Raw genomic sequence first — 26,426 nt, forward strand, 5'->3', positions numbered from 1 at the left:
TACTTTGGAGTGACGTTGCAAGTACTCGTGTTCAGGTCAACTCACTAGCAAAACAGTCGCGTCCTTGTAACTTTTATTCGAACCCGTGCGGAGGCGTTGAGATGCTCAATTTTGAAGATGTCGAAGAGCGAGATGGTTTGTTTCATTGATATCTTGCTTAAATCGATCGATTGGCTTATGTTTGATTTCAGGTGTTCGTCTCTCGTGGAATGTATGGCCCTCTTCTCGGATAGAGGCGACGCGGACTGTGGTTCCGATATCAGCGCTCTATACTCCATTGAAGCAGCGAGAGGATCTTCCCCCAGTATTATACGAACCCGTGACGTGTAAACCCCCTTGTCGTGCTATTCTCAATCCATATTGGTATGTCTCTTTTCTTCCTTCGTGAAATTCTACTAATGATGCGCCATACAGTCAAATCGATATCAGAGGCAAACTGTGGATTTGTCCGTTTTGCTTGACCCGCAATCCTTTCCCGCCACATTATAAGGATATCTCTAACACCAATCTACCCGCTGAACTACTTCCCAAGTACACGACGATTGAGTACACGCTATCTCGTCCCGCTCAGGCTCCACCTGTCTTCCTGTTTGTCGTCGATACCTGTCTAGATGCCGATGACCTCAAAGCACTCCGTGACGCTCTTGTCGTCAGTCTCAGCTTGATCCCACCATATGCATTAGTTGGTCTCATTACGTTCGGCACAATGGTACGTACATACATTTGTTCTTTCATCATTCAAGCTCATTGCTTTAACTACTAGACACAAGTTCACGAGTTGGGCTATGCAGAGTGCAGCAAGTCATACGTCTTCCGTGGCGGCAAGGAGTACACACAGAAACAGATTCAGGACATGCTCGGACTCAGTACGACAACTCGCGCCGCACCCCGCGCCGGCCAACCCATGCCCCAACAAGCTTTTGGAGCTGCGCGTTTCTTGCTTCCCGTCCAGCAATGCGAATTTCAACTCACTGGCATTTTGGAGGCACTCGCTCGTGACCCTTGGCCAGTTGCCAATGACAAGCGCGCTTTACGCTGCACTGGTGTGGCCGTCAGTGTAGCCGTTGGACTCCTGGAGGTGAGTTTATCAATTGTGGTGAGGAGAGCGTACGGGTGACAACATAACTCAGACGACTTTCCCTAACACGGGCGCGCGTATAATGGTTTTCGCGGGTGGACCGGCAACGGAGGGTCCAGGCATGGTTGTCAGCAACGAACTCAAGGAGCCTATTCGCTCTCATCATGACATCGAACGGGACAGCGTCAAGCACTACAAACGTGCGGTAAAGGTTTGTCCTGGATCAGTGACACAATGTACTATGACATCATAGTTTGCTTTCTTTTAGTTCTATGAGGCTCTGGCGAAGAGGGTATCCAACAATGGCCACGCTGTCGATTTGTTTGCTGGTTGCTTGGATCAAGTGGGCTTGCTAGAGATGAAATCATTGCCCAACTCGACAAACGGTGTCATTGTCCTATCTGATTCGTTTGCTACGTCGATCTTCAAGCAAAGCTTCCTGCGCATGTTCAATAAGGACGATCAGGATTTCTTGCAAATGGGTTTTAACGCGACGTTCGACGTACAGGCAAGTTATCTTACATACTCCTCTACATCACCTTTTGATTTCAATATATTTAGACAACCAAAGAACTGAAAGTTTCTGGCCTCATCGGACATGCAATCTCCGCCGGAAAGAAATCTGCGTGCGTTGGCGAGACAGAGATTGGTATTGGTCAGACGTCAGCCTGGCGAATCAACTCCATTACGCCTAGGACATCTGCTGCTATTTACTTCGAGGTCGTTACTCCTGCGGGCCAGGCATTGTCTCCCGGATCAAGGGGTCTCATTCAATTCGTCACTCATTATCAACACTCGTCTGGGCAGATGCGTTTGCGTGTCACCACAATCGCTCGAAATTTTGCAGAAGCCAACTCTCCCAGCATTGCTTCTTCCTTCGATCAAGAAGCCTCTGCCGTACTTATGGCAAGAATAGCAGTCTTTAAGGCCGAAATAGACGACTCACCAGACGTTTTACGTTGGCTCGACCGCATGCTCATCCGTCTTTGCCAGAAGTTCGCAGATTACAGGAAGGAAGACCCTGTCAGCTTTAGACTAACGGATAATTTCAGCATCTATCCACAGTTCATGTTCCATCTCCGGAGAAGTCAGTTCTTACAGGTGTTTAACAATAGTCCCGATGAGACTGCATTCTACAGGTCTGAACCTCTGCTGTGCGGTACAATATTTGGATACTGAAGGTCACATGACAGACATATTCTCAACGAAGAAGACGTCAATAACTCGTTAATCATGATTCAACCTACTCTGATGTCATATACATTCGATGTCGAGCCACAGCCTGTCTTGCTCGACAGCGTTTCTATCAAAGCTGATGCTATCCTCCTCCTCGACACCTTCTTCCATATTCTCATTTTCCACGGTGAAACAGTGGCCCAGTGGAGGAAGGCTGGTTACCAAGATCAGGATGGATACGAGAACTTCAAAGAACTGTTGGAGAACCCTGTCACCGATGCTCAGGTGCGATAATTCAGTTTTGTACTTCTAACTCACTTTGACGGCCATCCACACAGGACTTGCTGGTCGATCGCTTCCCTATACCACGTTACATCGTCTGCGACCAGGGTGGCAGTCAAGCTCGATTCCTGCTATCGAAGCTCAATCCGTCGACAACGCACATGTCGACATCGATGTATGGCACTCCACAAGCCGCGGGCGCTGGCCAGGCAATTTTCACCGACGACGTCAGCTTGCAGGTCTTCATGGAGCACCTGAAACGTCTGGTAAGGGTTTCTCCGTTACTGGTAATTCGATACGCGCTTACGAGGAGCTTTTTCACCAGGCTGTGGGCGCACAAACAAACTGATTGCTGTTTTGTGCACTGAACGCTGTTTATTTTTTTTGCGTTCGAGTTAGCCTTTCGATTATAGTATTGTTGGTAGTCTATCGTAAAATGTCCATTTTCTGATTTCGATTCTATCTTCAATATTCGGAACTATATATTTGAGGTCTGTTATCTTGTCCAGCCAAACTTTCAGATTGATCAGATTCCATCTTGCGTACAAAATGATCTGCATCTACATACTTTCAGCTGTGTGTGCCCTGTTTGTTTGGAGTATCAAAATAGCGTGATTAGAGACGCGTCAAGCACGTGTCACAGGACTCTAATCTCTAGTCTTCTCTAACCTCGCGATGCCCGGACATACCCCGCATAGAACACCTCTTAAACGTGTCTCCCAAGGGTCTCTCTTCGCTCTCTCACGATCAGGTAACAATCCTGATGCGCCCCATGGCCTTGGCTTCATCGAGCCTGTAATGGCAGAGCTAGTCGACGAAGTCGAGGCGCTGCAAACGAATGTAGAGGGCCTAAGGAAGCTCAGCAACTCTTTGAAGACATTCAATGAAAGCTTCGCAAGCTGGCTATATGTCATGGACATGAACGCGCTTACGGTGGACTGGCCGCAGGTGAGCCCTGGTACCTTCACGATGATCGAGTACGTCGACTAATCTCTTGTTGTCAATCTGCTAGGCTCCAACGGACGCATCCTTCCGGCTGGCTAAGCAACGAGCAGGTGCGTTGTATAATAAATTATTGTGCGTTCGAGATGATGCGACATATCCATTAGAGGAAAACGCTCGTTTGGCTGAAGAAGCTGCTCTGAAAGCAGCATCAGCCATTCCGCCGCCGCCAGACTCAGAGGCAGACAAGACGACGTTGACCGAAAACCAAGAGTTTGAAACGACGTACACAACGAATGCTACGACAAGGAATGCTTCTACTAGCATTACGAAGACCGCATCGACAGGTATTCCTAAGAGGAAGGTTAAACCAAAGCTCACTGCGAAGGAGAAAAAGGACCGATCGGTGAGCATTGATATATGAGGCATTCTTTTATTCATTTTTGATTATCCCTACAGCTTTCACTTGAGAAGATAGTAATGTCTCTTCCTCTTGAGTTTCGGGGTAGTGATCCGGTACGTATATACCCGATGATGGTACGAGACTGTTTATTAAAGGATAAACGCTCCAGGGTCTCCGACGTAACATGGAATCTGTGATAGAATTCATGATGGACAGCGATGGACGGGGTATCAGACGTGAGCAATCCTTCTTTGTTGCAGTATACATTGGCTCACAAGTCCTGGCACGCAGTCGTCGAACTCGTCAAACCTCCCGATCTCAATCAGGCACGTGTCAACAAATGTTTAATTGCTTTAGTGAACCGGAAGATTGTCCGAAAGGAAAACAGTACTGTAGGTCACAACCATTCGAACAACACGCATTCTCCTGATTTTCGAGCAGGGCACAGTGCTCTACCATTGGATCGGGTTATCATGAGATCCGGTGTAGTGATGCATGAACATCCTTGGTTCTCGCGCCCGATCGGATTTCCGTTTTTTTTTGCAGTCACTGTGTACGACTTATTCGACTCCATCATTGTGAGGTGATGCAGGCAGCATTTCGGACCCCAACGATGATATAGCTAAGAGACGCTCCTTATTGCGAATGCGGTAGTGCAACCACATCCGGAAAGTCTGAGCCGTACCGTCAATACCTTGACCAGATCGGATCGCGAGGGTTACATTCATTAAACAAGGTTTGAACGAAATACTTAAACAAGTTGGTCCCGAGAACGCCTGCGCGTATCAACATGTTGCCAACATGGTCATGGTATGGATTATAGACTCTCCATCACTTCAATTCCCAAGGTATGCGTCTTCTTCACGGACGTATCTCTAGATGCAAATCCCTCGGGGTCTTGTCTCATCATCTCAGCCCTGATGTAATCCCTACATTATCTTCATGAGAACGGCATTAAAGGAGTAATTTGGTGTTTATGTACCTTGTCAGATGAATACCGGTGTCACGGGCAATCAGCTGTTTGATCATCCGAGGGCCGAGCTTCTTTTCCGGATCTTTCAGAATCTGGGTGAGCACGAGCTGTCGTTTGACCGTCTCTGGCAGCTGTCGGGTGGTCACACCACTTGCATAGAGACCCAAAACTCTTCGTCTGCGAGCTACAGAGCTTTCACTGAAGTACATCATTGCTTGTAAAGGTACAGAAGAGCGCATAACACGCGTACCTCAGCTTAATCCCATGCTCGTCATACAGGAGTTGACTTATCTTCTTTTTATCAAATATCTCCCTCCGTTGGTAGTCATACAGAAGCTCCGTAACCTGATTGTCATCCTTCGGGGCTGCAGACGGTTAAAACAATATAAGGAGCGGAAAGGGCGGACACGTACGACAGTCCTTGTATTGATTCCTCCCAGTTGGGTTCCGATTATGTGGCTTTGTCGAAGTCGCTGCGGAAGGACCTGACATGAGTCACGAGCAGGGACGTTAAAGGAGTCGATGAGGAACTGCACTGGAAAGCAAGCGACACCTTCTACATGTGCGATGACTGTGCAACGAGTTAGCTAGGGCTCAACGTTCGACCCGAATTTGGGTTCAGGTGGGTGTTTGGCAACAGCCTCTGATCCAAACAACTACTAAGTAGGCAGCTGCAATATTGGTGCTTGCGTTCTTGTGGCATCCATCTAATAATAACTTCCAGATCTTCAATGGACGAACTTCAGGATACTAGGCACATGTAAACCGTGAAGCCACGAACGAAATGAGTATTCGTTGCATTACAGCTGGCGCCGTCACTCAGCTTCTTAAGCTTGGTGATGAACAGTAATGAAATTCGAGAATTGGCTGGTGTAGGTGAATCCGGTATCCTTAGATTATGTTCAATTCTGAAGCTTCTGTAATACATACCTGACGGTAGCATAATTCCATTCCGTAGGTGTCCTAAACCTGTCTCTGTTTTTCTGTACAAACGTTATATTACTGATAACCTCGATGGTCTCGTAGCCCATTGGCGCCCATCTCCACAATTGCAAGTCTTTGATCAGTAAGAGTCAACACTTGATACATCGATGTAGTCTAACTCATCATGACAATGAGCGCTCCTGCACCCACGTTCAATTTAGACCGCGATGCTATAATATACCGTCTGCTGTCAAAGGTCTCACAAGTCTATGCTTTCGTGACGGACAAGGAAGAGTCGGTGTTAGTGATGCAAGGAACAACTCTGCGTCACTCAAGCCGCGTCAAGGGAGAGACCAGCCCAGGTCCCATACGCAGCCATGCGAATGCCCTTTCGGCCGCTTCGATCCATATTTCTACCTGGATTATGATGGCGTGACGGGGCGGCCGCTTGCCACACAATGGAAACTGCAGCTAAACTGCCATCACTGTGTTGTGCATCCCGTGATTATCGGCTAGTATTCGTGCATCGACTGCCTCAGAACATGGCATCGAGGTAATTGTTCCATTCGCCAGTTCACAAGCACTGAGCGTGCACTTAGCACACTTAAACTCCCTGAGTCATGCTGGCAGAAATCAGTCAGCAAAACAACATCAAAAAACGTAAACAGAACAATGCCCGTCGTCTCTCTCAGTGAGTATTGTAGATCACGCGTGATATTCACGGGGGAAATCCTTGCAATGAACATCGTGTTTTGCACCATGGATTCTCCAATTTTAAGCATATCTGGTTCTAAGTGTGCCTAAAGGGTCTGCAATGAAGGGTTAAATGAGCTGTCAGCTCATCGAAAAAGGGTGTAATTGAACGCGCCTATTAACCTGAAGCAAGTCAAACTGGCTTCTAATGATGCGCCTCCTTTGCAATCTGAGCACCGTATGGGTTTTTAGGATCCTTGGCGTACGTCTCCGCTGTAACACCCATTCATGCGAGGTCAAAGTGGAAAAAGCACATAACGTACAACGAACACCCATCTCCTGCATCTTCGAGACAAGGTAAAAGGTTATTGCGCTCGCTGCTAAGAAGGGCGCCATGGGCCTCAACACCTGTTAACACGACTGGTCATCGGAAAATCACTTGTGGCACGAGAAATGGAACATACAGGAGTGGACCACTTGCGAAGACCGAGAAATGCCATGAGTGTGATCTAGTACAAAATTATTTATTTGAAGTGGAAGATGAATTAGTCGAAACTCACTGGTTATAAGGCTGGAGTGAACTGGAAGAGCGGAGCGAATGATGTGCTGAACAGGAAGGACGAAACCGGGAACAGACATATAACACATATTCGGAAGGTGCTTCTCACGCCTTTATACAACATCCACCACGTCTATTATCAATACACGTCCAAAGTAACGCTCGAGCTCACTGTCAGTCGCGTTGTCCAGGTCATAATGGCAGCAGAGGCACCATGCTACACAGTCGTATTTGAAGATACCACAGAGAGCCCATCTACGCAGGAGCTTAGGGCATCTCTCGAGAAAGGTACTGATGAAGACAGACTGGACACGTTGCGCAGGATTATTGTGTCGACCATTAATGGGAACCCTCAGGTATGTTCCAATCTTTCCTGTAGACCGCATGGAGCTGATGCAACGGTGGTGGCCCAGCCAACGCTCTTGATGCCCATCATACAATATATCATGCCTTCCAAAAACAAGCAGCTCAAAAAGCTGCTTCACTTCTACTGGGAGGTGTGTCCCAAGTATGACGAGAACGGGAAGCTTAAGCAGGAGATGATTCTAGTCGTGTACGTGTATCTATTATCCTCCTACCGTACATATACTCACCTTGCCTAGCAATGCCATCCGAAACGACTTGGTAAGACTGATTCCCGCCCTCTGGATGTTCTGTTCTTCATATCCCTACAGCAACACCCCAACGAATATATCCGTGGCGCCACCTTACGTTTCCTCCAAAAAATATCCAAAGATGCTGAACTCCTCGAACCCCTGATTCCCACCTGCCGCAGCTGTCTCGAGCATCGTCATTCCTACGTCCGCAAGAACGCCGTATTCGCCGTGTACACTATCTACCGCGAATATGAACACCTCATCCCAGATGCCCCCGAGCTCATGCAGACTTTTATCGCTGCAGAGTCTGACGCGACGTGCAAGCGTAACGCATTTGTGTTCCTCGCGCATTGCGCGATGCCCAAAGCTGTGGAGTGGTTGATTAGCGTGTATGATCAGCTAACGAGTCTAGATGAGCTTCTACAAATGAGCATCATAGAAGTCATCAGGTTGGATTGTAAGAACGACACGACGCATCGAGTAAGTCCTTTTCATTTAGGCCACCCTGTTTAGCCTCATTTTTTGTCGTTTTGCAGCCCCGATACATCAGATGCATGTTTGAATTGTTGAATTCATCGTCACATGCAGTCAAGTATGAAGCTGCTACGACGCTCACTACACTCACGCAGAACCCCGCTGCTGTGAAAGGTATGTTTATAATCCGGTCCTGTACACATATATGCTCACTCTCATAATTAGCGGCTGCCTCGTGCTTTGTTAATCTGGTCATTAAAGAATCCGACAACAACGTTAAGCTAATCGTCCTGGATCGCCTGGATACCCTACGCTCCAAGCATGGTCATATTCTGGATGGACTGACGATGGATATCTTGCAGGTCTTGTCGAGGTATAAACATTGATCAATCACTAGCTGAAAATAGTACTGAATCCTATCGTATCAGCGCCGACATGGAGGTCCGAAGGAAAGCCATGAGCATCGTACTCAGCATGACCTCGAATCGAAACGTCGAGGAAGTTGTTCTCTTCCTCAAGAAGCAGCTGCAGCAGACACAGGAGCGCGAGTTCGAAAAAGTCAGTCTCGCAGTCCTGCACATTACCGTGAACTAATTTTGGGATAGGCCCCGGAGTACAGGCAACTTCTAATCCAATCGATCCATGTGTTAGCAGTCAAGTTTTCTGAGGTAGCTGCAAGTGTTGTTCATGCACTCATGGAATTCCTTGGAGACTCGAATAACCCCTCTGCGCTGGACGTCGTAGCCTTCGTCCGGTTTGTTTTTCCTCCTAGTCCCCGCATCTTATTTCACTAACACTCCCGCAGTGAAGTAGTCGAGAAATTCCCACACCTCCGGCAGTCTATATGCGACAAGCTCACTCAAACTTTGACAGAGATCAAATCCGGTAAAGCCTTTCGCGGCGTCCTCTGGATTTTGGGCGAGTACGTCGAAGACCTGTCAGACATTCAGGCCACATTCCAGGACATCCGCAAAGTGCTTGGCGAGATCCCTATTCTTGCAAGTGAACAGCGCTTACTGGACGATGATGACGGAGAGGATGACAAGAAGGAGGACAAGAAGGCCGAGGGAAGCGGGCGGCCAAAGGTACTTGCTGACGGGACATATGCGACGGAGACGGCGTACACCAGCACCAACTCAGCGAGATTAGAGGCCGTCAAAGCTGCGTCCAAGCCTCCATTGAGAGGTGCGTAGTATGCCATTCATTTCGTTCGGAATTTTTAAGGATGTGATGTCAGCCCTCATATTGGGAGGCGACTTTTTCACGGGTTCGGTACTCGCCTCGGCGCTGACGAAGCTTGTGTTGCGGTTCGATGACCTCACAAACGACCGGCCAAAGGCCAACGCTCTCCGTGCTGAGGTACGTACTACTATTAACATTTCATAGCATTCACTGACGCCCACCCAGTCCATGTTGATCATGACGTCTATTATCCGCGTCGGCCAGTCGAAGTTTGTCACAGTACCGATCGATGAGGATTCCAACGAGCGCATTCTTAACTGTATACAAACTTTGAGCGAGCTCCAGGAAAAGTCCATCGTCCACGATATCTTCTTGAAGGACACGAAAGCTGCATACTCCAAGATGCTCGTCGCTCAGGAGGTGCGTGTATAGTCTACTTCAAGTTGTGTTGCTGATAAGCAGACAGAAAAAGGCAGCGGAGAAGAAAGAGGCGGAAAGCACGAAGGAGAATGTCGTGCAAGTCGATGACTTGCTTACTTTCAGGCAGTTTTCGAAAAAATCAGCGGATGATCCCATCGATGTAGGTCTTTGTCATCGACTGATTATGCTCTATTCATTTTTTTTCCAGTACGTCGAGGACTTGGGCAAGGCAACGGGAGCTGCTGAAGTCCGGGAAGACTTCATATCCAACCTCAGTCGCATATCCCAGCTCACAGGTATATCTTGTAGTGTTGCGGTCATTTCAAGTTTCAGTGCTCATCACTTCTAGGTTTTTCGGACCCTATATATGCGGAAGCATACGTCAAGATGCACGGATTCGATATTATGCTTGGTGTGTATATGATGAGCTATTTTATGGCGGCACTCATTAGCGGTGCTCAGATGTCCTTCTGGTCAACCAGACGTCTAATACGCTGCAGAATCTCTGTCTTGACTTCGCAACGCTTGGTGACCTCAAACTGGTTGAACGACCTGCTGTATATACCATAGCACCTCACGGTTTCCAGAGTATCAAGGCCACAATCAAGGTAACAACCAAAGATGCTCCGTCACTCAACCATGTTAATTGTGCATCGTAGGTTTCGTCAACAGAGACTGGCGTCATATTTGGCAGCATCCTATGGGATGGCCCTGCCCTCGCTGAATGCTGTGTTATTTTGAATGACATCCATATCGACATCATGGACTATATCAAGCCCGCGTACTGTACCGAGACGCAGGTATGTCTTTAAGATCTATAGTGGCTGTCTAAATACTCACTACCCTCAAGTTCCGAAGCATGTGGACAGAGTTTGAGTGGGAGAACAGGGTTAATGTGTCGACGAACATGACGTATTTCTCTCGGGATTCTCTTATCCAGTCCCTAGCTAATGCACCCGCATAGTGATCCTCGCGACTACCTGAAGCACGTCATGAAGTCTACGAACATGTCTTGTCTGACGCCAGAAGGAGCCATGTCGGGTGATTGCGATTTCCTATCTGCCAACATGTATGCTCGAAGTTTGTTCGGTGCGGTTCTTTCCACAAGTTTTGTGTCAGCATCGGTCTTATTTCGTGATGACACAGGCGAGGATGCTTTAGCCAATCTGAGCATCGAGAAGACGGAAGCTGGGATTGTAGGCCACGTTCGTATTCGGAGCAAAACGCAGGGCATCGCTTTATCGCTGGGCGACCGTATTACGATGTGTGAGTGTATGTGTTTGAAGGATATATCATGACCATTGATGATTGTATATCTGTAGCTCAAAAGGATAGCAAGTCATCGATATAAAGCGTGTAGACATGGACCAAGTTACTGAACTGTACACATAGGCATCATGTACTAGAGAAGGAGACACATGGATGTTTGATACAACGCTAACACATGGTGATCAATCTTTACATCAGTAGGTACCCAAGCGGTCCCCTACATAGCCAAACCTCTCAGCAACCTGGACAACGTGAAATCACTTGAAGCGCTTAGATACCCTTCTTTACCTCCATCTCCATCCACATGTACCTTGGCATTTATCTTGAAAGTCCTGGTCTCCGCTCGCTGGAAAAGTGCGAATGGTATTGGAATCCAGAAGAGCATACACCACCCGACATTACCATCCCCGTCCTTGGTAGAACACCATGGAACCTCCCCAATATGAATTCCTCGAGACAAATCGGGTGTGGGCTTATCATTTAAGTAGCGTATCGTAGCGCCATCATAAAATGTCTTGAAAGAGATTTGGCTATGGGACTTGTAGGGACCATTCCTCGCCACTGTACTGCACTTGAGATGAACGAGAGTGACGGCCGGAACAAGTAGGGGGTCAAAATCATGCGTGGAAGTACATGCAATCAGGAGTTGTGCCGGGAAGATGTGGAACGCGCTACACATGTAGAAGGTACTGAGCACGGGTACAACTAGCATCTAGAATGAACGTACTGGTCAGGCTCATCCCATGTCGTGACATGGCGCTCGTCGCAGCTGACTTTCATGGAAATGTTTTCCAATGGTAAGGGATACTTCTTGGGTGTATCGTTGACCGTAGTCTTTAAGTGAGGCTCTAGGTTTCCAAGATAGTCGGAATCGCGATTGGATAATGCGAAAAGAAATGCTTGAAATATGGCTGTTTCCGCAGCGCTGTCCACTGTAGAAGACAGTGAGCGCTGCAGTCTACGGACAGATGATTTCCTTGAAGATGTCTTGGTTGGAGATGCTGTGGGGTTGTTGGCTGCATGGTGAGAAGGAATGGTCTTGCCAGAAACAGGACACACTGTCTCGGACGTGTCTAAAAGTCGACGAACAGATCGGAGAGCATAGAGTGTGTCATCAACCGATGAAGATGACGACTTCCTGTTGCGAGTAGACCGCGGCGGGACCTCTAAATTTTCGACGCCTAATGCAAAAAGGCTTGCTAGATCCGAACTTGGAACGTGGGTCACCAAATCTTCTTTCCCTAAGCGTCTGAGAGCGCGCCTCATGCATTGGCACGGACCACTGCTAGTCACTGGAGAGCAATTGGCAGCTGTGTCAACAGGGGGTTGATTGTAGCTGACACCTCCAACGGAAGATCTGAATCGAGGATCAACAGCAGGACACATTTAGCACACTACGGTCGTACTAGTAAGTCTGGGTGAGATTACTCACAACATGAAACATGTATATAGAGCTCATGCTTATGTGAGGATTTTTCATTGAGTAAAATCGCTTGGACTTGACTAGTAGTAACATGAGGCTAACACGTGAAGTTGGGCCTGGACAAGTCGCGATGGCAGTCACTGGACGTAATTGACGAGCCTTTCGTGGCGACCATATTTTCACATATTCTACCATAATAGGTCATTCTTTACCAAGCACGCTCGTAATACGTTGGGACCACGCAAGGTAACAAAGAGGTACGGAACAACACATGGATTCTCACTGGGGGCCATTTATGAAGCTTTGAAGCGGCGGTGCTTATGAATCTCGAACGTAGGTTCTTCTAACATATGCAACTCAGTATCATCTGGGCAACACTTATTTAGGACTTATTTCCGTCATCGACGCTCGAATCAACTGAAGCATCAGCACATAAAGTTTACAGTGCAAACCCACTCGGTTGTACATCCAACGTGTTTCTTCCCGCCCTGACCAGCTGGTCCAATACTTGCCCTCTGCCACATCGTGTTTAAGAATGGACGTTCACGTTGCTCAGTTTATGCCCAAACTTCACGCAAGTGCCGCATCTCCATTTCCAGCCTGAGTAAGTTCTCCGCGAGTCCACATGAGTTTGAGAATACTTACATCCCTCGATGTTCAACTTTGAAAAGGTCATAGTTCTGCTGATGAACAGCGCGTCGACGGGTATGTCTTGTATTTTCGATCCAGTCTTTTGATGATCAACTGACAGGATCGTTTCGATGAGCAGCCGTTCTCATATGACTACCAGCGCCCCGTTATCATGATGCCAGCTTCAATCCCCCGTCTTCGGAAAGGGGTAGATATGTAGTCCCCCCGAATCCTTGCTCATGTGGTTCTCCTGGCTGTATGTGGCTCGCACTGTGTGATGGTTCCATATGATGGGTGTTTAATGACTCCTTTATTGTTCAAAACATGCCTCATTAGATGTTCATACCGACACTGTCCTAGAGGCAGTCTCTGCCACCAGCCAGGTACATCGAGAGATCGACCCCTCCTTGTCTCAAACTCGCCATCACATCCATAACCCCACATCAAGCCACAGATGCTCCACTCGCGTCCGGTCCTGGGTGCGTTGCTGCCACCGTTTGGAACCACGTTAACAAACTATTTTATGTTTGTTGGGCGGTGCTCAGACGTTAGTATCCTGGATTCCTTGAAATTCTCCTGATCACCTACCTACAGGCACTATACTGACTATATAGCCCCCTGTAGTCAAGTCCATTTTTCCTGATGCACCCGGATCAGAATGACGCGAGACCGAGCTGCACTAATCCTCACTATTGTCAAACTGTGTTGTCCATCGAGCCACTTGCCAGAAATGTGCTGTCTGGAGAAAAGTCGAGCGAGAAGATCTTGTTGGAGTGGACTTTGACTCGGATGGGCTGGGTGAGAGATTCGCCGTCCCTGTTCCAGGCTATGAGCTACCCGCCAAAATCACCGCTCGCTATGAATTGCCCGTCTCTCGATACTTATATGGTCAAAACAGAAATAGGTTTCAAAGTTTGAAATTTTTTTCTCTTCTTGGGCTGGTACATATTTTAGAGAGATGCCCAAGGATTTATATGGTCAAAACAGAAATAGGTTACAAAGTTCAAAACTTTTTTCTCTTCCTGGGCTGGTACACATTTTAGAGGGACACTCAAGGATCAATATGAGCCCTGAATAAAAGAAAACGGCGGTTCGGATGTGGAGATAATGGCAAAATACTGACTTTTTTATACCTGTGACCAAACTCAATATTATTGACCTCCAGAGACCCTGGGACCATCACCAATCTATTTCTACGTCTTAAAAACACTGGGACCATCATTTACAGTATCGGTTTTAAGTTAAAAGTGACCATGGTAAGATATATGGGGTAGGAGGGGGGAGGAGGACCTTCTATATCTCAACAACCTGATTTTTCCTGACACCATGGGCTTTACCATCGTGTCCGGGGACATCAAGAGCACTCCGGAAAAATACTCCTAGAGTACAAGCAAGTCATGGGAAGCCTAGAAAAATCGATCTTTGAGGGGGGTATCAGGAAAACTCCCATATTTTAATTAGGATGGACTCAAATCACTCTGGGACCATTTCCAATCGATTTATATGATCATAAAACAGTAGGAACATCTCTTTATATACCGGTATTTACATAATATCAAGATATATGAGTTTGGGGGGGGAGGGGGACCCTGCATATCTCAACAACCTGATTTTTCCTGACAAAACTAGCTTTACCATCGTGTTCAGAGGCATCAAGAACTCTCAGGAAAAATACTTTTGTAGTCCTGGCAAGACATGGGAAGCCTGTAAAAATCGATCTTTGAAGGGGGTACCAGGAACACTTCCATATTTGTCTCAGGATGGGTTCAAAACACTCTTGAACCATCTTCAATCGATTTATATGATCATAAAACAGTAGGAACATCCTTCTATATACCGGTATTTACATAATATCAAGATATATGAGTTTGAGGGGGGGAGGGGGACCCTGCATATCTCAACAGCTTGATTTTTCCTGACACAACTAGCTTTACCATCGTGTTCAGAGGCATCAAGAACCCCCAGGAAACATACTTGTGGAGTCCTAGCAAGATATGGGAAGCCTAGAAAAATCAATCTTTGAGGGGGGTATCAGGCAAACTTGCACATCACATTCCATATTGGTTCAGAACACTATGAAGCCATCTCCAATCTATTAATATGATCCTTAAACACTGGGAACATCCTTTTCACATCATTATTGACATGAAGTCATGCCTCTTGGTGAAGTAGGTGGGGGGAGGGGGTAGCATGACTCTCAAACCTGATTTTTTCAGATCAAATTCGCATTTCCATCTCATTCAGATTGGTCAATAACCTCTAGATCAAGTTCAACATGAAGCCAGACAAGTCACACGAAGGCTGAAAAAATCAATCATTGAGTGAGGCAGCATGACAGGGGTGACACAGCTTACATAAGCAAAAGCGGTGGACTTGGACTCACTTATACCAAGACTTTGCAAGATCAAGTATTTCTGGGTTATGAGACCTTCCAGGACTCATCTAGGAATTTTTCCATGTTTCTTTTCTTGAAAAGTCTATGACCTAGGAGTGGGAGTCCAGGACTCCCACTGTGTGCAGGCCTTGTCACTCTTGTACATGCTTTGGCTTGCATTTCTAGATAGTGGACGACGGGAGTCCTGGACTCCCACTGTGCACAGGCCTAGTCACTCTGCTATTAGATGTCAAAGTATTATCTATTGTGGATGTGGGAGTCCAGGACACCCACTGTATGCAGGGATGGTCCACTACCATCCGCCACTCTGAGTGACACTGATCTCATAGTAGTTCTATAAGTCCACTTCATAGACATTTTGACTTGCTGATCCATGCATAATGGATGTTATATGCATAATGGATGTTATATGCATAATGGATGTTATATGCATAATGGATGTGGGAGTCCTGGACTCCCACCATGTGCAGGCCTTCTTACTCTGGTTCTATATGTCATTTGCTTGTACACAATGGATGAGGGAGTCCAGGACTCCTGCTGTGCACAGGCATTGTCACCATGTTCTATATGTCATTTGCTTATACACAAAGGATCGTCACTATGATTTTATTTTCCATGTATTCATGCACATGTCATGTGGGAGTCCTTGCCTCCCACTGTGTGCAGGCCTTGTCCTTCATAGACATTTCGACAGGTAACAATTTTTGACTTGCTGATCCTTAGATACATGCAACTTATGGATGTATTATTGCTCAGCTACTAGATGAACAACCTGATGATAGTCATTATTGATGAGATGTGGATGGGACTCCTGCTGTGTACAGACCTGATCAGTATGGTTTTTATTTCACTTATATATGCATAATGGATGTGGGAGTCCTGGACTCCCACTGTGTGTGGGCCTTCTCACTATGATTCTATTTTTGATTTGTATATCAAGTGTGAATATGGACTCCTGGGCTGCTGCTGCTTGCATGGTGCATCACCCTAGTTTTATATTTCATCTATTTATCAAGTGTGAATGTGGGAGTCCTGGACTCCTGCTGTGTGCAGGTCTTGTCACCATCTTTGATTTATCATTTATTTATGCAACACAGATGTGGGAGTCCAGGACTCCCACTGTGTACAGGTCGTATACCTCCGGTTTTATATATCATTTATTTACCAAGTGTGGATGTGGGAGTCCAGGACTCCCACTGTGTGTAAGCTTCATCACTCTAGTTTTATATTTTATTTATGTATCCACTTTGGATGGTGGACTCCTGGACTCCTGGACTCCTGCTTTGTACAGAGCTTGTCACCATCTTCTATGTATAATTTGCTTATACACCATGGATGTGGGAGTCCTGGACTCCTGCTGTGCACAGCCATTGTCACTATGATTCTATTTTTTTCATTATTTCATGCATCATGGATGTGGGTGTCCAGGACTCCCGTTGAGTCCAGGTCTTATCACTCAAATCCTGGATGTCATGTATTTATTCACTATAGATGTGGGAGTCCTGGACTCCCACTGTGTACAGGCCTTGCCACTTATTGTGGTGTTCAACCACCACCTTAACACCCACTGCAGATGTCCATCTCATAAGATATAAGGTAGCAGTCATGCAGATTCTACCTACCTCATGTGATTGTGACTGACTGTGATGCCTCACAGGATAAGTGTGTAAGCAGATGCAAGAGTTACTGATATTTCAAATAACAAATGTTCTACTCCATTTCTGTTAATTCTGATTAACAGAAAATGTCCGCAGTATTACTGTCAATGTAACTGTGTAGCCGTTTAATGCATAAGGGTCTGTTCGGACATCAGCCATTTTCAAAATTCCAGTTTAACACATACAAGACCAAATAGTCGGAGACCGAAAATGATGTCACGCTGATGCTAATGATAATGAATTTGATAGCGGTCACCGAGCCTATTGTGCCACGCAATGCATCCCAACGACCTCAATGCCGACTTCGATATGCTAGACCTGCTAGATCCACTAGACCAAGATGATATTGTCATTGAAGAACATGATGACAGTTTGGATGAAGAGTCCAATCATGCTAATGCAGCGGACTCCGACCAGCTGGATGTAAACGAGCTGCACTGGATAGACACGATGTTCCGCGGTGCTGCTCGTGTAGCAATGGCTATTGCTGATGCTGCTGGCCAAGTACTCCAAGATCACACACACACTCACTACAACAAGCAGCCCTATCATACTTCCGCCTTGTCTGGAATGGCATGGGTCAATGAGCTCCTCACAGGACATCCAGACCGCATACGATGTGAACTTGGTGTGCGGCGCCATGTGTTCTATGTACTGTTGAATCTACTTCATGATTCAGGGTGCAGGAATTCAAAATATGTCCCGCTTGAGGAGCAGCTCGCCATCTTCTTGTATGCAAGTGTCACAGGTCTCTCTGTTCGCCATCTTGGTGAACACTTTCAACGCTCCAATGACACGATATCAAAGTATGTGATTCCCCAGTGTGATAAATTCGCTCATTTTTTTGAAGGTATTTCAAATGTATTCTCAACGCATTTTCCTCCCCCCCAATTTATTCATTGTATGTCCGGCTACCCAGCGCAGACAGTCCAACACCTCTCGAAGTCCTTCGAAACCCGAAATTCTTCCCATACTTCTCCAATGCCATCGGTGCTATAGACGGTACTCATATCGCATGCCACCCTAGTGGCAAGGATCGCGATGTGACTCGCGATCGTAAAGGCAACTTAACTCAGAACTGTCTCATAGCCTGCTCCTTCAACATGTCGTTCCTTTACATACTGAGTGGCTGGGAGGGATCAGCGGCCGATGCACGTGTTTATCATGATGCTCGCATTACAGACTTCAACATCCCTCCAGGCAAATACTATCTTGCTGATGCGGGATTTGCTGCATGCGATGAACTACTTGTGCCGTATCGTGGAGTACGCTACCATCTTGCTGAATGGGGTCGTGGACATCAGGCGTAAGTAATGTTCAACTTAAGCTAACTTGTACTTACATTGTTTTGTAGGCCCTGTAATCACAGAGAATTATTCAATCTACGTCATGCCATGCTCCGAAACGTCATTGAGCGTATTTTTGGTCAAGAACCGCTTCAACATCCTGCTTCTCCCACCTCATTATAACATGGACGTGCAGGCTCGTATACCTGCGGCACTGTGCCTGGTGCACAACGTCATCCGTATTCACGACCCGAACGACATGATGGACTACCGCCAGGTTGATGTGAATGAGCCGGAGTATAATGTTGGCACACTTGCAGAAGGTCCTCCCACTGCAGAGGCACGCACACGTGCACACCGACATCGTGACGAGATCGCCCTTCGCATGTGGGAGGACTACAATCTGACGAGAGAGCAGAGAGGTCAGTCAGTCATAGCGGACAATCTTTTGTAGTCGTTTGCGTCAATTTTATGTAGTCATTTGCACCGATTTTTCATAGACGGTTGAGCAGCAAAGTGTCATAGTATTTGGTGCTGCTACTACTACTAACAATATCAAATGCGAAGGTGATACAGCAAAAATTTACTTCAAGTATGTCAATAAGAAAAGCTTCCGGACGCTCTCCTTCTCAATGACAAGGTACGAATCAGCTATGGCAACATCTGCTTGGAAATGCTTGATAATTTCGACAATCTCATGGTCCTCCAGACCCTCCTTCTGTAGCTGGATGATAGCCTTCTGCTTGCGCACCGGAATGGGATCCACTGTGGGGCGCGAGGCAACCTGAGTTGCACGCTCATGCATGACATCTGTTGCGCGATCGAAGGAGGTGGAGAGACCACGAATCTCCTTGGACATGCTTTGGAAAGCTTCTGGGACAGCCACACGTGGTGACTTGATGGACTTCCCTGACTCGGATGCAGATTTCGTAGAGCCCGGAGGGCGAGCAAGCGATCTCATGTTATCACCTGATTCTCCAGCTGCTTTTCGTTTGCCGCTGGCAATGGTAGAAGTACCTGGTGTAGAGGGAGTGAAGGTGGGCCGTTGCATCGGATCAAAGAGAGAGGGTGGCTCAGTCATGATGGTGGAGGGTGGCGGCATCATGGCGATATCTACATCCTGCGACTCGATGTCATTCAACACTTCCTCCTGGTCGAGTATATTGGCTTCATCATAACTGATGCCATCTGGGAGGTGAGAAGAGGTAGTGTGACTCGGAGCCCCTACCAGCGCAGCGTTGTCAGCAGGCATGCGGGTGTAGAAAGCACGGCTTCCACGTGTATTTGGCGATGGTAGGAGTTCCTTCATTGCTTCATAGTGGGGCCAGCCTTTATTCTTAAACTTCCTTGCAGTGATAGGAGCCTGGATCATATTAGTAGTTGCCAGTGGTAGCGGAGTATTGACAGCACTCACTTTCGATGAGCCCATGTAGTCAGTCCATACCGTCTCAGATTCAGCTGTGATGTTGGCGCCATGCTCCAGACTGTACTCCCATCCAGAATAGGTCGCAATTGAGTCTACAACACCAAACGTGCTACGGAGCTGGAGGTCTTATTAGTATAGACTCTAGTACTGGTGCAACATGATGAGAACTTACCCGCACCCATTTCGATTGGCATGCATCAATTGTCTTCGGCGCACCTTGTGTGGTATGTTTAGATGTCTCATTAGAAGCAGAGGTCCAGAAGGTCTTGTCAAAGTTCATTCCGTTACCACCCTTAGCTCGGTGGGTAGCGATGTATTGGATGAGGTGTGTTTCATCGTCCAGTGTCCAGAAACATCGGTCCTTGGTTTCAGGGTCCTGACACTCCGGTGCGCTCTTCTTTCCACGTACCATGGTGCTCTTTGAACGTCCACGGTGGCTGAGACTTGAACGAGTCAATCTAGTGTTAGATCGCGTAGCTGGCATGTTATCGATGGGCTGATATGCTTTGTCACATATGTCACACTGACCCCCAAACATTACAAAGCACCATATGTTTGAAATTTGAAAATTTGTGGCAAAATTTGTGTATCCGAACAGACCCTAAGGCTCCTGATTAATTGATATTACAATTTTGTCTTCAGTCACTTTTTCATCACACTTGTCACGTGAGGTAGGTAGAATCTGCACGACTGCTACCTTAGGGACCTGCTACAAGGGCAAGAGAACAGCTATGGTGCCGATCGCTTAGGGGCCACTACTTATGTGCAGTGGCCAAATCAGCCATTAATGTGGTAAGGCTCTAACCATAGTGCCTGCGACACTCAGTACTAGTAGCATGTGTGGTAGTCAATCAAATTATTCATTGTTCGCCATCCGACACCGCTTTTTGCCAGTCACACTAATTCCCACCTCTCACGAGAAGCTTGCTGCCACCTGCGTGAGAGCTACAAGATTGCAAAAAAATGCTCAGCCCCCGATATCTGAACATGATAATTCCACACCCACCACCAATGAACCACTGCCACCACAAATAAATACTATAGAAGTATCTAAAAGCTTTGGTGTTGAATTCTGTCCAATAGAACTGGACCTTAAATGTCTTTCTGACTGTGGTTATACTGGTGGTGATGGTCAACTGTAGGCCAGATGATGATGATGTATATATCCGAAGCACACAAACTGATACACTCAGATTAATGCAGATTTATCCCTAAAAGATCAATCTTCAATCCAATACAACTCACACAGATGATAACCGCCTATGCAGACGTCATGGAAGAAGACAGAGTTATCGTAGTGCTTGACCAAGAAAAAGCTTACACCACAACTACCTGATTGAGACCCTACATACCTTCAATCTACCAGTAAGATTCATCAAAACTGTCTGAACACTATATGAACATGCACACACCAGAGTGATGATAAACGGGTTCATGAGCAGCCCCTTCAGAGCAACAAGGGGAGTCTGACAAGGGGACCCACTGTCTTGTTTACCTTTCGGCCTAGCAATAGAACCGTTAGCCTGCACTCTACAAAATTCAATGAAACTAAAAGGATACAACATACCTGGGTCTCCTTGTCTTCCATGTCTACTGTGACGCTCGTGCAATCCCAGAATCGGACCATGCTCCAGCATCCTCCACCCTCATTTCTGCATTCATTGCCTTCGCGGCCGGTTCATACTCCGGAAAGACCATCACGAATTACATTTTCGGCGTGCGAGCATGGCACATCCTCCATGGTGTGAAATGGTCCCTAGACAATGTTCAAATTGACACACTACTGAAAGCCTCAAGAGAACCTCACACCACACTCTTCGAAGCGCAAGAAGCGCCGTCCATACACTGTCGACTTCTTATGTTTACTACACGACCATCTTAATTTAGAGTCACCTCTCGATGCTGCCGTGTTTAGCTGCCTCACAGGAGTGTTTTATTGTACCACGCTGTAACACTCGGACTGGCGTTGGTCGTGTATCCTCCCTAAATTGTATGCGTGTCACACTTATATTCCCCGACACTCCTTTTACCTTCCGAGATGTCACATCGCCCTGGAACAGCAGGGCGCACCGTACTATGTAAGTGTTTTGTTTTTATTATTTGTTCATTCACAACTAATACTATGACAGGGCTTCTATCACACTAATGGTGTCCCGGTCCTTGAGTCTTTTCTACAGGTCCACGCTTCCCTCGAGCTCTCATCGCGTGCTGAACTTTCAGCAGCACCAGTGATATTCATTCACCTCATCCTTGTCGACTTCGACATTTCGGCCAGCCCTTTCTCCTTGGCTCATTTGTTTCTTCAGCCCTACTTCACCAGCGGCGGCATCGAATATCGTGAGATCGCCTACAACATTGTCTCTGACGCGTCCGGTTACCGCAAAACCATCTGTCAAATCATCAAGGACCTCAAAAACTCATTCGCATGGGAACGTGTGGTGGTTGGTATATCCACTCACACTGACAATGATTCAGGTGATCCTTTTGCCAGGTACAGTTTGGATGGCGAGAAGCACTATGCTGGCGCCCCAACTGAAGATGTAAGTTTTTGTTAAATTTTTCTGCCGCTGATTACTAACTAGAGACTTGAAGTTCTTGGAGGGTATCCTTAGTCCATGGCAATTTCTCCTGGACCATGCTGACGAAACCTACCTGTGGCTCTTGTGCTGCAGCGCAATTGTCAACAACAGTGACTCGTTTGCAGGATTGCAACGCGCAGTAGTTCAGTAAGTTCATTTAAATTGCATTTTTTATCTTATCTGACATTCTAACAGTCACAAGCTCTCTGCCACAGTCGCATTCAATGCTGCACGTTTTCAACCATCTTTTGCATCCCATTTGCTCCTGGCATTCACTGAACAAGTCCTTGTGGAATGTTGCCCCATTGGCCTCGCATTTGGTGACATGCTGGCGCAAGCTTACAAACTCGGTCGCCACACTGATGTCTTCTTACTGACACCACTTGTGGGTAGTCTGAAGGTCTCCAAGTTTGTATGGGCTGATGTCAAGTTCCGGCCTTGGGGCGGCTTCCTGCCAATCCAATGCCCAAGCTGTGGGTGGACTGATTGTTGGAGGTCAGTCTTTGTGAGGGCTTGCAAGGATAAGGTCTATGTCTTTGAGTGCAAGAATGACACCTGCACCCAGTCTTTCACCTTCAGCCCTCCTGAAGGGGCCACCATGTTGACACCAGGTAGGAAGCAAGGGTGTTCATGGATGCATGTACCTTTGAAGCCATTGTTGACTTGATTATGTACATTTCTTACTTTGGTTACTCAAATTTGGTCACTTCATATATGTCTTAGCTTTAGACAATAATGTTTGGTTGTTTGTGAATGAAACTTTGGTAGATGCACTTTGTGGATTTTGAATATAGTGAAAATTGTCAACATAAATGTCACATGACCTTGTTTGTAATGTTGAGTTTTTCAACAATGAAGTCTCGTCCAACAGTACATCTGCAAACTTGTACCGGCCTGCATCCCTGTGATTCTTATTTGTCAGATATAATGGCCAGCTGGACTCTTGTTTTTAGCAATGTGTTGAATGAGCACAAAGATTCCTTTGTAGCAGCTAAAGGAAATTCTGTCATCAGGGCTCGCATCCTCAAGACAATCAAAGATGCTATAGGCAGCAGTGAAGCAGCCAAAGACCCTTGTGTCATGCTTCCTGAGAAAAATCTGCGCAAGGTGAGCTTTTATAATTGTGTTCTATACTAATCTAATCAATACAGGCTGTTCGTGCCTATTATTTGGACTTCCTGGAAGATGATGAGGATCGCAAGGCAGAGGAAGAGATTATTGAGGGAGGAACTAAGGACACATCTGCTCCAGATGCTGTTACTGTAGAGATGGTGAGACAGAGGGAAGATGATAAGCCTGAGGATGCTGGGAAGTACAAGACAGAATTCTCTGGTTTTGATGTCGTCCAAAAATTATTTAAGGATGAATTTGCAGAATATGACAAGCAGCACAGAGATACCTCCAACCCAAAGTCTATGGGTCAGAGAACAAGATTGGCCCGCATGTGGCACCAGGCCATGTCCCCTGAGGTGAAGAAGGAGCTCGAGCGAGTTACAGGAAAATGGAACCAGGAAGGACCTCCTGCAGATACCAAGGACAGGTATTTTTTTCCCAAGATTCTATTGGCATACATGCTATATAACTCAACAATACATCAACAGATACCGTACCCATAACCAGAAAAAAATGATGGAGGACTTTATGGACATGGTCCGGAGACCATGAGATTGCATGTCGTCATCCTTACAGCCTATGACCGAGGTGAGGGAAAGGCTCCTGGAACTACTGTGTAAGTGTTTTTGATGCTTCATATTGTTAATAATGACTAACTTGTTTCTAAAGCTGGGAGACTTCGCCACAAAAGGCCAAAAAACCTTTTACTCAGGCAACCAAAGACAATCGGAAATGGGCAGAACATGCTCAAGATCGTCTTGCCAACTGGCTTCTCGAAGGAGAATATGGTAAATGTCTCTTTTAATTTTTAAATTTAATATGGTAGCTAAAAGTCTGTCAGCCGATGGAGAGGTTAGTGATGGAGAGGACGACAATGAAAATAATCTCCCAGATCTGACTGTTGAGGTTGATGATGATGGTTATCCTTGCCTACCCACAGGCTTTGTATCTCTCAAGCTCAAGCACAGGCAACAGCTTGTTCAGACTGTCTTTCAAAAGGCCTACGGTGAGTTAATTTGTCTTATGTGATTGTATCATTTACTCACTTGCCCCAGCTGTTATTACCAACAATCCCAGGGCTCTGGTGCCCTGGGGTGAGATGTCGACCGATTCCAATCACTACTTTAATTCAGGATGCATTCCTGAGAATGTCGTCATCAGGGATCCTTCCCACCTGCAAAAGGACACGATCACTGCAATATACTCCCACTGGAAAGACCATGCTAGTCATGACATGCCGATTGTATGTTTTGTTGGATATAGGCAAGCTGATTTCTATGATGCTCGCACTAAGAAGGGAGCTGCAAAGGGCAAGTCAAGGACGAAGCCTGCCTATGTTGAAGTCTCTTCAGATGAGGAAGGACTCTTGAACAAGGTCACTGATGGTAAAAGCTCTTCAGATGAAGATGACGTCGAGGTGGAGACTCCGACCATTCCTGAGTCCAGCCCCAAATACTATCTTGCTAGGGACATGGTCCCTTACCTCAAGTCTCTCTCTACTGTCCCTTCATATCATTGTCTTCTTACTGCGGTTCAAAAGCTTCCAGTATGTCAGATCTCTTAACCTCATGATTTTACATTGATTTTGTCTTTTTTAAAGCAAAGAACAGATTCAAAGTCAAGGAAACAGCATCTTCCTGTCTGGGCTTCTTGGACATGGTCTCAGGCATATCTGCCTCAAGACATCCATGAGGATATGAAAACCACCTCAGTTGCCCTGGAGCATTTGAGTAACTACCAGTTCGATTCTCGTGGATGGGGCATGGTTGTGGCCCTGGGACTTAGACTCCTACTTCGTCAGTGTCGTCGTGCTCAGGAGTATGAAGCCAACAAAGCTGGAGATGATGTACCTAACTACTTGGGTAACTCTATCTTGGGCATCCAGATGGGCAACCAGACTGAGGAAAAGGTTGTAGAGATAGGGGCAGAAGTTGAAGCCATGCTGAAAAGATGAGAGCCTGGGTTGTCTATTGTGAGGAAAGACATTGAGAAGAGGCTTTCAGAGAAGAAAAGGAAGTTGAAGGAGAAAAGGAGAGTCGAGGAGGAGAAGAGGGTTGAGGAAGAAGAAAGATTGGCTAAGGAAGCAAGCAAGGTGGACAAGAGGGTAAGGAAATCCAATGCTAAAGGGAAGGGTAAGAGGCCTGCTGCAGATGTGGAGGAACCATCCAAGAAAAAAATGAAAGCTTCCCCTTCTGATCCATCTTGTTGTTCTGCCAGAGACAAAGCACCTCCAAAGAAGTACAATGTTTGAAATATTTGATATATCATTCCATACATCTTGTATCACATGGCTTAGAGTTGATTAAAATGTTTTGTATATCTGTGCTTGAGACTTAAAGAAATATTCAATATGGCACTGGCCATACATGTTTGAATATAGGTCATTAATCATGCAGCTGGCCCATTTGCATGTACTGCACAACCAGGCCGGCCTTCATTGGTATGGGTCACTATAGGTGCGGCCAGCCCCCTTTTCATACAGTAGAAGCAGGCCGGCCCACAGGAGTATAGGCCATTACCCATGCAGCCGGCCCATTTGTACAGACTGCACAACCAGGCCGGCCCTCATTGGTATGGGTCACTATAGGTGCGGCCAGCTGTCATATCCCGCGTTCCGGACCCGGACCTATCACACTCATCATTTCTGGATTTCCGGATCCGGCCGACTTCTATGTATCGTCCGGATCCGACCCCGTCTAACTTCCGCGCCTTATCCCTTTGGTATTTCCCTTATCAGTTAGTACGCTTTATTTTCCGTTCCTTATTCATTTCCGTCTTCATTTTACTAAGTTCCGATAGACTAGTGATAGTCGTCCCATATGTTTTCTTCATAGCTTTACATAGCTTCGCACTGCACTTACTGTTCTCCGTTATGTCCTCAGTAGTATATAAACCCCTGTACAATCTCTGTAGTTTCCTCAGTTCGAATATCATATTAGACTCTG

At 46.5% G+C, this 26,426-nt stretch overlaps 7 protein-coding genes across 7 annotated transcripts; 4 read left to right on the plus strand and 3 right to left on the minus strand.

Annotated features, from left to right (window-relative positions):
• The first annotated feature begins 13 nt into the window (after window positions 1-13).
• On the plus strand, window positions 14-3,102 carry HD556DRAFT_1422553 (uncharacterized protein). The gene is made up of 10 exons (XM_041304528.1): window positions 14-135; window positions 192-363; window positions 415-709; window positions 764-1,078; window positions 1,131-1,289; window positions 1,347-1,586; window positions 1,640-2,217; window positions 2,272-2,539; window positions 2,593-2,802; window positions 2,862-3,102. Exons 1-10 carry the CDS (start codon window positions 102-104, stop codon window positions 2,883-2,885), a joined length of 2,295 nt encoding a protein of 764 aa, XP_041152920.1. The 5' UTR covers window positions 14-101; the 3' UTR covers window positions 2,886-3,102.
• Window positions 3,103-3,140: 38 nt separating this feature from the next.
• On the plus strand, window positions 3,141-4,400 carry HD556DRAFT_133395 (DASH complex subunit Dam1-domain-containing protein). Its single transcript, XM_041301850.1, has 7 exons — window positions 3,141-3,484; window positions 3,549-3,591; window positions 3,646-3,884; window positions 3,938-3,994; window positions 4,051-4,117; window positions 4,173-4,273; window positions 4,323-4,400. Exons 1-7 carry the CDS (start codon window positions 3,212-3,214, stop codon window positions 4,356-4,358), a joined length of 816 nt encoding a protein of 271 aa, XP_041152921.1. The 5' UTR covers window positions 3,141-3,211; the 3' UTR covers window positions 4,359-4,400.
• Window positions 4,401-4,583: 183 nt separating this feature from the next.
• On the minus strand, window positions 4,584-5,681 carry HD556DRAFT_133375 (uncharacterized protein). The gene is made up of 5 exons (XM_041301846.1): window positions 5,636-5,681; window positions 5,268-5,580; window positions 5,105-5,219; window positions 4,864-5,052; window positions 4,584-4,810 (listed from the first exon to the last, which is right to left on the minus strand). The coding sequence occupies exons 2-5, from the start codon at window positions 5,344-5,346 to the stop codon at window positions 4,699-4,701; spliced, it is 495 nt and encodes a 164-aa protein (XP_041152922.1). The 5' UTR covers window positions 5,347-5,580; window positions 5,636-5,681; the 3' UTR covers window positions 4,584-4,698.
• A 995-nt stretch (window positions 5,682-6,676) lies between these two features.
• HD556DRAFT_1450753 (ATPase, F0 complex, subunit J) lies at window positions 6,677-6,971 on the minus strand (the record flags this gene model as incomplete). The annotated part of the gene is made up of 3 exons (XM_041307817.1): window positions 6,677-6,744; window positions 6,795-6,879; window positions 6,936-6,971. 3 exons carry the CDS (start codon window positions 6,969-6,971, stop codon window positions 6,677-6,679), a joined length of 189 nt encoding a protein of 62 aa, XP_041152923.1.
• Window positions 6,972-7,227: 256 nt separating this feature from the next.
• Window positions 7,228-11,094, plus strand: HD556DRAFT_1458703 (adaptin N terminal region-domain-containing protein; the record flags this gene model as incomplete). Its single annotated transcript, XM_041308197.1, has 19 exons — window positions 7,228-7,386; window positions 7,444-7,583; window positions 7,633-7,654; window positions 7,705-8,106; window positions 8,163-8,274; window positions 8,326-8,473; window positions 8,529-8,658; window positions 8,706-8,854; window positions 8,906-9,285; window positions 9,338-9,459; window positions 9,508-9,702; window positions 9,749-9,862; window positions 9,911-9,998; window positions 10,052-10,114; window positions 10,165-10,310; window positions 10,362-10,502; window positions 10,553-10,614; window positions 10,667-10,791; window positions 10,849-11,094. The coding sequence occupies 19 exons, from the start codon at window positions 7,228-7,230 to the stop codon at window positions 10,998-11,000; spliced, it is 2,850 nt and encodes a 949-aa protein (XP_041152924.1). The 3' UTR covers window positions 11,001-11,094.
• A 94-nt stretch (window positions 11,095-11,188) lies between these two features.
• Window positions 11,189-12,357, minus strand: HD556DRAFT_1450755 (uncharacterized protein; the record flags this gene model as incomplete). The annotated part of the gene is made up of 2 exons (XM_041307818.1): window positions 11,189-11,642; window positions 11,699-12,357. The coding sequence occupies 2 exons, from the start codon at window positions 12,355-12,357 to the stop codon at window positions 11,189-11,191; spliced, it is 1,113 nt and encodes a 370-aa protein (XP_041152925.1).
• Window positions 12,358-21,827: 9,470 nt separating this feature from the next.
• On the plus strand, window positions 21,828-25,732 carry HD556DRAFT_1450758 (uncharacterized protein; the record flags this gene model as incomplete). Its single annotated transcript, XM_041307819.1, has 14 exons — window positions 21,828-21,860; window positions 21,919-22,234; window positions 22,265-22,329; window positions 22,382-22,515; window positions 22,564-22,863; window positions 23,322-23,475; window positions 23,520-23,908; window positions 23,970-24,018; window positions 24,075-24,097; window positions 24,151-24,269; window positions 24,323-24,487; window positions 24,537-25,027; window positions 25,082-25,390; window positions 25,439-25,732. 14 exons carry the CDS (start codon window positions 21,828-21,830, stop codon window positions 25,730-25,732), a joined length of 2,841 nt encoding a protein of 946 aa, XP_041152926.1.
• Between the last annotated feature and the right edge of the window lie 694 nt (window positions 25,733-26,426).

Source organism: Suillus plorans (genome assembly GCF_016647745.1).
Source record: "Suillus plorans strain S12 chromosome Unknown HD556scaffold_111, whole genome shotgun sequence".
Classification (NCBI taxonomy): Eukaryota; Fungi; Basidiomycota; class Agaricomycetes; order Boletales; family Suillaceae; genus Suillus; species Suillus plorans.

Bases quoted from the DNA above. Each gene is read 5' to 3' on its own strand.
- HD556DRAFT_1422553 (XM_041304528.1), top strand. From the start codon at position 102: ATGCTCAATTTTGAAGATGTCGAAGAGCGAGATG. The intron at 1,290-1,346 runs GTTTGTCCTGGA...GCTTTCTTTTAG, and splicing joins ACTACAAACGTGCGGTAAAG to TTCTATGAGGCTCTGGCGAA. The intron at 2,540-2,592 runs GTGCGATAATTC...CCATCCACACAG, and splicing joins ACCCTGTCACCGATGCTCAG to GACTTGCTGGTCGATCGCTT.
- HD556DRAFT_133395 (XM_041301850.1), top strand. From the start codon at position 3,212: ATGCCCGGACATACCCCGCATAGAACACCTCTTAAACGTGTCTCCCAA. The intron at 3,885-3,937 runs GTGAGCATTGAT...TTATCCCTACAG, and splicing joins AGGAGAAAAAGGACCGATCG to CTTTCACTTGAGAAGATAGT. The intron at 4,274-4,322 runs GTAGGTCACAAC...ATTTTCGAGCAG, and splicing joins TCCGAAAGGAAAACAGTACT to GGCACAGTGCTCTACCATTG.
- HD556DRAFT_133375 (XM_041301846.1), bottom strand. From the start codon at position 5,346: ATGTCAGGTCCTTCCGCAGCGACTTCGACAAAGCCACATAATCGGAAC. The intron at 5,220-5,267 runs GTACGTGTCCGC...AACCGTCTGCAG, and splicing joins GAATCAATACAAGGACTGTC to CCCCGAAGGATGACAATCAG. The intron at 5,053-5,104 runs GTACGCGTGTTA...GATGTACTTCAG, and splicing joins GAGCATGGGATTAAGCTGAG to TGAAAGCTCTGTAGCTCGCA.